The 10080-nt window shown below is 38.4% G+C and overlaps 1 gene segment (V, D, J or C); it reads left to right on the plus strand.

The window, feature by feature from the left end:
* The first annotated feature begins 3194 nt into the window (after positions 1-3194).
* LOC107158397 lies at positions 3195-3797 on the plus strand. The segment is given in 2 exon segments: positions 3195-3300; positions 3427-3797. Coding segments are annotated over 2 exon segments (417 nt in total).
* Positions 3798-10080: the final 6283 nt, after the last annotated feature.

Consider the following 10080-nt stretch of genomic DNA (forward strand, 5'->3'; position numbering starts at 1 on the left):
GTTATATATGACAGCAGATTACGTTTTGACATATTTTGTACACAATGGAGCACAACTTCTCATTCCTCAGTCTGTATACAATGCAGAATCACACCAGTTGGTTGTGCAATCATATATGTACATAGGGTCATAATTAGTGATGAACCCACTGAAAACGGTAGGAAATATATACCATTCACAATAGCCTCAAAAAATAAAATAAAATACTTGGGAGTCAATCTAATTAAAGAAGTGAAAGAGCTCTACAATGAAAATTACAGAACACTAAAGAAAGAAATTGAAGAGAAACTTAGAAAATGGAAATATCTTCCATGTTCTTGGATAGGTAGAATTAATATTATCAAAATGGCCATACCACCAAAAGCCTTGCAGATTTAATGCAATTGCTATTAAAATCCCAATGACATTTTTTATAAAACTAGAAAAAAAGCAAATTCATTTGGAAAAACAAGAGATCCAGAATAGCCAAAGTAATCCTTAGCAAGATTAAAGCAGGAAGCATCACAATACCAGACATTAAACTACACTACAGAGTTATAGTAACAAAAATGGCATGGTGTTGGCACTAAAATAGAGATGCAGACTAATGGTACAGAATAGAAGACACAGAGAAAAACCCACCTAAACATAGTTATTGCATTCTAGACAAAGGCACTAAAAGCAGTATTCTTTATGAATTGTTATGTCCTTGATTCTTTCCCCTCTAAAGCAACATAAACTGACTTTCACCCTTGTTTCCTATTTCAAATTTCATGCTTATTGTGTTGTTTAGGCCTGAGTTTCAGGGAGAGATAGAAGGATAATTATATAGAGGGAATGCATTCATACAAAGGAACTTGATCTAAAATGCATCATGTGAATAGTGTAAGAAAAACTTGGAGATGGAAGCACCTTAATTTGAATAATTTTGCTTTAGTAATTGGAACTTGATGGGTTTCTCCAATATGACCAAAATCTCTCTTGTCTTTATAATCCTTGGTTATTAAATAAACATTTCTCTGTGGGAAAAAATGAAGGATTCTGGAAGTACATTTCCACTGCCATTCACTCCTGTCTCCAGAACATGGGTAGCTGTTCCCATTACCTCTATTACCCTGTAGATCTTCTGCAGGAATCATGTGTTGAGCTTCATCCACAGCATCTAACTCTTTGGATAAAACTTTACATATTTTGTTGTTCCAGCAGTATTATGACACCCACTTGAACAGGAAAATAACATATTTGAATATTAGAAGTTAATCTCCTTAAATAACATAGCAAATATTTGTTAAAATATTAGGAAGTTGTAATATGTATATGTGTGTGTATGTATGTATATGTATGTATATATAAATTTTCATTTTGTTTTCTTCCTGAATTTCATTTTATATTGATAAAGATTTACCTTGCCCATCTAGCATGTTATGGATTGAGACATTTGCAAAGTTTCTGGTGGATGGTGAGCAGGATCTGTGCAGAAGGAGAGAACTGAAAATATATGAACTATATGTCAGATGCTCCAGTTCAGATGAGAACCTCTGAGTTCTCAGTGCTGGTTATATAAAAAAGTATGAGAGAAAATCATGGAGCAACTGAACATACAGCCAGCCATGGCAGAAAATATCAGTGTGGTCCTTCAAATTACGAAGTATAGTTTAAAAGAAGATTATGACTGTGTTAATAGACATCATCCAATGGCTACCAGAACCACCTCTCTCTGCTTCTTTTGCATTGTGATGGATTCCCGGTACCCTAGGTTCCCTTTCAATACCCATATTCACAAGCCCTCCATTTAGCACTGACTCCTAATAGCCACCCAACTATGACTAAAGGATCAGAATTGTTGCTGAGGGGGGCTGGGGATGTGGCTCAAGCGGTAGCGCGCTGGCCTGGCATGCGTGCGGCCCGGGTTCGATCCTCAGCACCACATACAAACAACGATGTTGTGTCCGCCGATAACTAAAAAATAAATATTAAAAAAATTCTCTCTCTCTCTCTGTCTCTCTCTCTCTCTCTCCCTCTCTCCCTCTCTCACTCTCTAAAAAAAAAATTGTTGCTGAGGTATGTTGAAGGTGTAAGAGACAATACATGGGGTTGTCTCAGAAGATTCTTCCAAGGTTTCAGAATCCATGCTGTGAACTATGATATTCCAATTCATTTATCTTGAGAATGTCTGTAATAATCTATAATATCTGTAATGTTCTTCATGTGCAATATTTGTGAAGAAAATATTTTCCTAGTTTTTTATTTGTCATTGATGTCAGAACTTTAAAGTGACTTACTTAGAGAAGCTGTTACATATAATTTGAAATTTTTCAGTCATTTTTATATTCACTTATTTTCTTGATACTATTATTTAATCTCATTTTTGATATATCTAAATCTAAATTTTTTTTCTAATATCAAAGGAATGCATTTTCCTAAAACACAGAATCGAATCCATACATATTTGGATCTGATTTGAGACTCTATAAGGCAAATGATAGAAAACCTGTGAGCATAAAAAAATATTAAATAGAAAATTTATCAACAATCCAGGAATTAATATAAGGTTTTCTTTTATACTGTGATAGGCATGATCTCACTGCTTATTTTTCACCAGTTATGGGAGAAATTGTCTTTCCAAAATTCTTATTGACAACTAGATAAACTTTTCATTCCGCCTTTAGTTAACATTAAGTTATTTTTTTGTAATTGACTACTTATAAACTATTACTTATAATAGATTATCACAAATCATACCTAGTGGTCACCTAAAAAAAAGAATAGTTGGCGTCCCAAACCTGAGTGGGCTTCTCTATGTCACTCCAGCACCGGGTTCCCCTCTGCTGTTGATGGTGATAGTTTTAAGACTCAATGTGTGGGGGAATTCCTGTCCCTTCACAATCCAGTCAGGGACTATCTGATTTCCTTGTGGGCTCACTTCTGGAGGGCTGAAGTCCCAGTAATCACCACAGAGGGTGGAAGTGATTTCACGGGGGAGGAATGTGGCCCAAGCACCTGCCTAATGATCTGCATCTCTGCTGTTGTTAGTGCTTCATTTTGCAGGTGTTTCTGTGCTCACAATGAGGGTGAGCCCTCTCTTCTTCCACTTTTAGTTTTAATTTTACAGAAAGAGCTAAGCTGAGGTTAAAGGAGAGGTCTGCACTCCCTCCAGAAAGGGAGAGATTTGCATATGACATCCCACTTATAGGATCACAAGGACAGATAAGAAGGGTTGGTGGGCTCAGTTTTGGTTGAGCGCTCAGGAAGCAGAGCCTGAGGGCATTGTTACCATGGCCTGGGCTCATGTTCTCTTCACATTCCTCATTCACTGTACAGGTGGCTGTCTATAGGGGATTCTTGAGGGCACCTGGGCTGTCACCTAGGATGATATCTTCTTATCCCTTCCTGGGAAGGAGAATCTGATCTGCCCTCACTGATCTCTATGTTATTTTCTTCTTCCAGGGTCTTGGGCCCAGTTTGAATTGACTCAGCCTCACTCTGTGTCTGCATCTCCAGGGAAGACAGTCACCATCTCCTGTACACGCAGCAGTGGCAATATTGGGAGTTACTATGTGCACTGGTACCAACAGTGTCAGGGCAATGCTCCCAGCACTGTGATCTATGCTGATGATCAAAGACCCTCTGGGGTCCCTGATCGGTTCTCAGGATCCATTGACAGTTCCTCCAACACAGCCTCCCTGTCTATCTCTGGTCTGCAGATTGAGGATGAGGCTGACTACTACTGTCATTCTTATGATAGCAACTATAATCACACAGTGCTCCAGACACATGGGGAAGTAAAACAAAAACTCCCCAGAGTATCCTCAGCTTGAGTTAACCACGAACATGTTCCAACAGTGCTGCCTCCTCTTTGAATGTTTGGGTTGGAATTGTCTGCTCTGTTTCTTCAAAACATCTTGATGACTTATCTTCTTGTATATTCAATATGTATCCATGGAGAACAAGTATCTTAAAACATGGATTCTGAAGTATAACTCTATTGATAATTTTTTGTTGGGAACTGACCTGCATAGGATAAAATGTTCAGCAGCATCACTATCCTATAAACACTCAATTTTATTAACATTCTTCTCTCAATTTTTACAACAAAATAGTTCTAAATCGTGCCAACTCTTTCCCTCCAGGAAGCAAATGTAGCATTGATTGGGACCACTCAGTTCAAGAGCTTGCCCATAGTTATATGAAACTGGTGACTTTGAACCTTGGTTATGCCATTCACTGGTCAAATGGGTAGGTTTTTATCTCTGAGCTTCTGGTCCCCACATGTAGAGGAAATTAATAAGACAGAATTCAAATGAATATTCTGATAATTGAATAGTGTTCTAAGTAACATGAGAATAGATTCTGTGCTAACTAATGGTATATAAGTCCCAAGGAGGGTGTAAGATGTAGTATATATCCCAGACTAGGTGTTCTCATAATATTTCTAATATTTGCACAATGCACATGGTAATGAACTGGAACCATTCATCCAAGTGATATAAAATCTATGAAGAATGTGCTACCACATGGATGAACTTGAAAATTTATGCTGGGTCACAGTTCACCATAGCTAAAGTGTGAAGCCAACATAGATGCCCTTCAGGAGAGGAATGGATAAAAAAATACAGAATGGAATTTTACTCAGCAATAAAAGAGGATAAAATCATGGCATTTGGAGGTAAATGGATGGTATTGGAGAAGATAATGCTAAGTGAAGTTAGCCAATCCCAAAAAACAAATGCTTAATATTTTCTTTGATATAAGGAGGCTTATTCATAGTGGGGTAGGGAGGGGGAGCATGGGAGGAATAGATGAAATATAGTTAGGGAAGAGAGGTAGGAGGAAAAGATAGGGTGCAGAAGGTTAGCATGTATAGTGGAAAATGATAGACATAATTTCCAAAGTACATATATGAAGACATAAATTGGTGTCAACATTCTTTATATACAAGAAGAGATATGAAAAATTGTGCTGTGCATGTGTAATAAGAATTGTAATGCATTCTGCTGTCATTTGTTTTTTTAAAAAATCATTAAAAAAAGAAAATTTATGCTGGGAGTAAATGAACACAAAAGATCATACATTGTATGATTGCATTGATAAGAAATATCTAAAATGTTTAAATATTTAAAGGGAGAAAATAGGGAGTATACTCAAAATCTTTCACAACTGAGGGTGAAAGGGATGACAACAATAATGGGAAACAGAACTATTTGAAAAAGTAAAATATGTTGAGAATAGCTTCTATAAGGGTTGGTGGTTTCTCAGTTCCTTGGTGGCATGAAGTCCACTAAGTGCAGCTGAGGTGTTTGTAAGCGTCACTCTTTTCATTTTTTTTTAAATAAACTGAAGAGAACAAGGTGTTTGGGGCTGGTTTTATGAAGTCACCTACAGACTGGAATGACAGCCTCTGTGATCCCCTTCACCTCCTCAATCATCAGCATCTTATGAAATTTACAGCACCCCAAATGCACACCTGTGAGATCCTCAGTAGAGGCATATGTCTATCCTCATGTAGCATAAAAGGACATGAGGCCAGTAGGGGTTTTTTGAACCATTCTCAGAGAGGGACTCTGACCATGCTTGCTGGGAAGCCCCTCGAAAATATGGAAGATAGTTGAGGAAACAGTGAGTTCCCTCTTTGTTTGGAGGTGATCACAGCTGCCCGGTCCCCCCAGGACTCAAGGCCATTGAGGAAAAGTTTTGTTCATTCTAAAAAACATGATTTAGGTAAAATCCTCATTTTCTTCTTCATCAGGGATGTGAAAATTATCAGGAAGAAAAAAATATTTGAATGTAGGAGATTCTCCTTCACTGCGTCTTGTGGAGAATTAAATGGAATCCTACTCCATGCTGGAGTCTCAGGGGGCTGACTTCTGGAGCACTTGCCACATCACCTGCTTCTTTCTTCATCCTCCTCCTCCATCTTTGCACAGTTGGGGCCTGATCTGTCTGAGGTGGAGGACTCAATGCAGGGACCTAGTCCTTCTAGCCCTTCAATGACACTCATGTGTATCATTGTTTTCTCTGTGTCTTCCCTCTGGGATTTGAGGCCCAGGCAGGGAAGTCACTGAACCAGATCTCATGACAGAATACCACAATCACCTGCACTGAAATACCAACATATTGTCAGAAAGGGCATAGCTTGGTAGCTGCATCAGCTAGTATATTGTTCTCAAACTCTTATTCCTCAGCAACAGCTTGCATTCAGAGTTCTTAAAAAGATTCTTTGGTCCCCAGTTTGTCAGTTTGCCCTCCCTAATTATTGGTTCCAGTCTGGAGATGATGCTACTTATTTCCTATTATATATTTGTAATTTTGAAATGACATTAAATCCCATGGTCTCCATCTCTCTTCACACTGTGAGCATAGGGGTGCATTGAACCCCAGGAAGATGTAGGCTGATCACCTGGTTGACAATATTGGAAGGAGGTCTTAGTTAATGCTGTCTTTGAAGCTCGGACCACTAATGCAACTCAATAAATAGTAAGGATTAGAATTGATTATCTCACACACACACACACACACACACACTCACACACACACACACACACACACAAACACTCAAAATACTAAGCCTTGGTTTTAAATTGGTGTTTTCTGGTTGGATTATAGGCAATAAATATATTTATTTAGAAAGATATTAAAGAACAAGTATGATTGTTTCCTGCTTTTTGTCCTTATTTCAGTCCAGCTTCTGCATATGAGAGAAAACTTGACTTTCTGGGTCTGGCTTAGCATGTTTTCTATTTCCATCTATCTACCAGAAAATGCCACAATTTCATTCTTTTTTAGGAATGAGTAAAACTCCTTTGTGTGTACATACTTTTTATTTTATTTTTTTTTCCATTTGAGAGTAGACAGACATCTGAACTGGTTTCATGACATGGCTATTGTCAACTGTGGTGCTATAGATACTGGTGTGGCCGGGGAGGAATTCCATGAAAATAGAAGAGAAATCAGTGGAATAGAACAAGGGGATAACGGAGTCAGTGGGGTCGGGGCGGGGGACTGGAAAAAGGAGGAACAGTGGAATGAAATTGACCAAATTGTCCTATATACACCAATGAATATACCACAGTGAATTTTACCTTTGTATATATCATGCACTAATTTAAAGAGAACTACAAACAAGTAGAAGAAAGACCAATAGAGAACAGGAAATGGGGAGGGAGGAGGTGAGGGAAAGGGAAAATCTGGGGACTGAATTGGAAAAAGTTATATTCCATGCTTATATAATTATGTCAAAATGATCCCCAATGTTTAACTACAGTGCACTAATAAAAATTTTAAGAAGAACAAGGAAGCTAGAAATACTTAATTTATGATTTTTTTCCATGAAGGGTCTTATCAAATGTAAGGCCCAGAATAGGTGAAGTACTGTACACATACCCAATCTCTTCAGAACAACCATTCAACTTCACATAATCATAAGTTATGCTGAGTATCTACCATTTACACTTCAGATTGTTCTCTTGCTGCCATTTCTACCTCTGAGAAAGTGATTCCCAAGCATAAATTCCTTACGTTTCAGGACATTTGTCTCCTCAATTGTGCCCTAGGTCCTCTCCTATATCAGTTCCTACCAGTCCTTCAAAATAGGTGTTTCAGGAGCAGTAAAGGATGCCATAGGGACAGAGAGGGTGTTACCTCCCCAGGGAGAGTCTGTTTAAGACATTTGAGGCAAAGAAGCCTGACCCCAAGTGGTGATATCTAATATAATATCTTCAGAATTAGTGGAAATAATATCATAAGGATGGGTGAAGGAATAATGCCCCTGCTATTGCCAAAAGTATTTGTTGAGAATAGAAGAAAATTAAATTTGATTCTTCATAACAATAACTAGGAGAACTTGCATTTGACCTCATGGTGCAGTGGATAGGAGATCAGGAGAAGAAACTGGAGATAATTCTCCATAAGAAGAAGAAAAGATGTGGACAGATAATCAACAGGACACAAGGATGTGCACGTGACTGTACAGGTCACCTGGAGATGCTCAGCTGCTAACAATGAGAGGATTCAAGATTCTGTTCAGAATGGATTGAAGGGAAAACTGAGGCAATACTTGGGACTATGTGACTATTTAGGCAGCAAATGATCGACTTTGGGGGAAATATTGGATATTTTCTGCTAGATTTCGGATGTGGAAAAGATGGAAAAGAAGTAGTGTGAAGTCAGGATGAAAGGGTCATATAAGATGACTCCTGATGTTTTGGGGAGACTTGGATAAATTCTTATAATCAAAATCTTAATTTTCTTGCCAAATATTTGACATTAATTTTTACAGTTATTTGTAATAGGGAAATGCTTTGTGGAAATTGCAAGAGTATACAGTTTCTGACAAGGAATTTTTATTTTGTAATTATATTTGCTTAAGTGTTTGATGAAGTTTTAAACTAAGCATGTACTTGGTAATCTCAAACGATGCCAACCCATCATTAACAGAGTGATTAACAGAGTGATTTACCACTGAGTTTGAGTTTAAGCACTATGTTCATGAGTGACCTGGAGGAAAAAAACAGTCCCATCCCAAAGGCACATGGGAACAACTGGTCTCCAGTTATCCTTTATGTTGTGATGGTAAGACCTCCTGCAGAAACAGGGGTCTTTTCCCTGAATTCTCTGAGGCTTTGGAGTGCCTGGAGTGTGAGTTTCCCTGGCCACCAGGAGGCACTGTGGAGCTGGTTGGTGAGGCATTACCAAAAATGGTGCAGGTGAGCACATCAGTTTCTCTAGGTTATAAAACAAACTGATTATTCATAATTTAGTTGAAACAATCATATGTCTGAATGCCCCCTATTATTTCTTCATCATTTCCTGAGCTTGGCTCCCTTACACTGTTTTTCTCTTTTAATACACCTCCTGTCACACCTGATGGTGCTTTTACATTCAGAATGGTTGTAGACAGGAACTGAAACAGGAAGAGAACATCATTTGGCCACAAAACTCTGCCTCTGGGAGGAGTATTAGAGGAGTCAATTGTTACAATGATATCCCTAACATAGAACTTCAGGATACAGAACTCTAAGGGAATTTACTGTGGCTGAGGGCCATTATATCTTCTACCTGTGTCTCTATAATCAGGGGGCTGATTCATGGTTCACATAGGTAGCCACGATGAGACACCAGTGACTGCTACTTTCCCATGGTTCATAGGCATTGGTTCATTTGTAGCCCAACCTCATACTTATCTATCATTGTGCCCCCATTTCTAAGTACTTGCATGTGGTCAGTTGTATCCTCCATCTCTGGTGCAGCCCTGGTTACAAAGTCTGCCTGAAAACACCATCCCTCACAGAGAGAACACAAAACTATAATGGCAGATAGTAGTTAGCTCCCAGGGATCTGAAACTAATCCTGGCATTTCAGTTCTATAAACATGGCTTCCCTGAGCATCCCTGAACCTGATAATTGTGGGATCATCACTGCTTCTCAGGGGAGTTCATTGAAGTTCTTACACGTGGGTAGGGATAACCCATTTTCTACTGCCTAGCTTACTGCTTGCCTGTCACTGAGGCTGAAAACACCATCTCAAAGACACTACTTCCTTTAGCACTGAGGACCTTGGTGGCTTCTAAGACTTGTAGACATATCCCTAGAGTCTCTCATTTCAATGCTTGAGAAAAACAAAAATTAAGCATGATTATCTCTACACAGTTATACATGTTTGCAGGAGAGACTCTCTCTAGGGAAAGTATCATTCAGCAAGGAGGAGGTTTTGGTTTGTTCACAGCTGCTAAGATAGTCTAGGACTTTCAGGGTGGTCACTTGCAGACAGCAGAATCAGATCTTTGGACTGTTCTGTTCCCCTGTGATGCTCTTTCCTTGTCCTTTTGGTATCTCTTCTCATCCAGGTGAATTATTTTCTTTTCACTAACATCTCAGTGATTAGAATACAGTACAAATAATCATGTTACTGAATGCTAGAAAATATTAATATAATTAAAAACACATTGCTAATTTTAAAGTAGAAAATAAGAGCAAAGTACATATTTAACTTGCTTTTAAAAAGATAGCCAACATTTGGGACTAGGAACAAATCATTACATTTTTTTCATGTGTTTTTCTTTCCAGAAAAGTCTGGAATGTGACATTACTACAGGCTCTTTCCAA

Source organism: Marmota marmota, unplaced genomic scaffold, assembly GCF_001458135.2.
Source record: "Marmota marmota marmota unplaced genomic scaffold, marMar, whole genome shotgun sequence".
Classification (NCBI taxonomy): domain Eukaryota; kingdom Metazoa; phylum Chordata; class Mammalia; order Rodentia; family Sciuridae; genus Marmota; species Marmota marmota.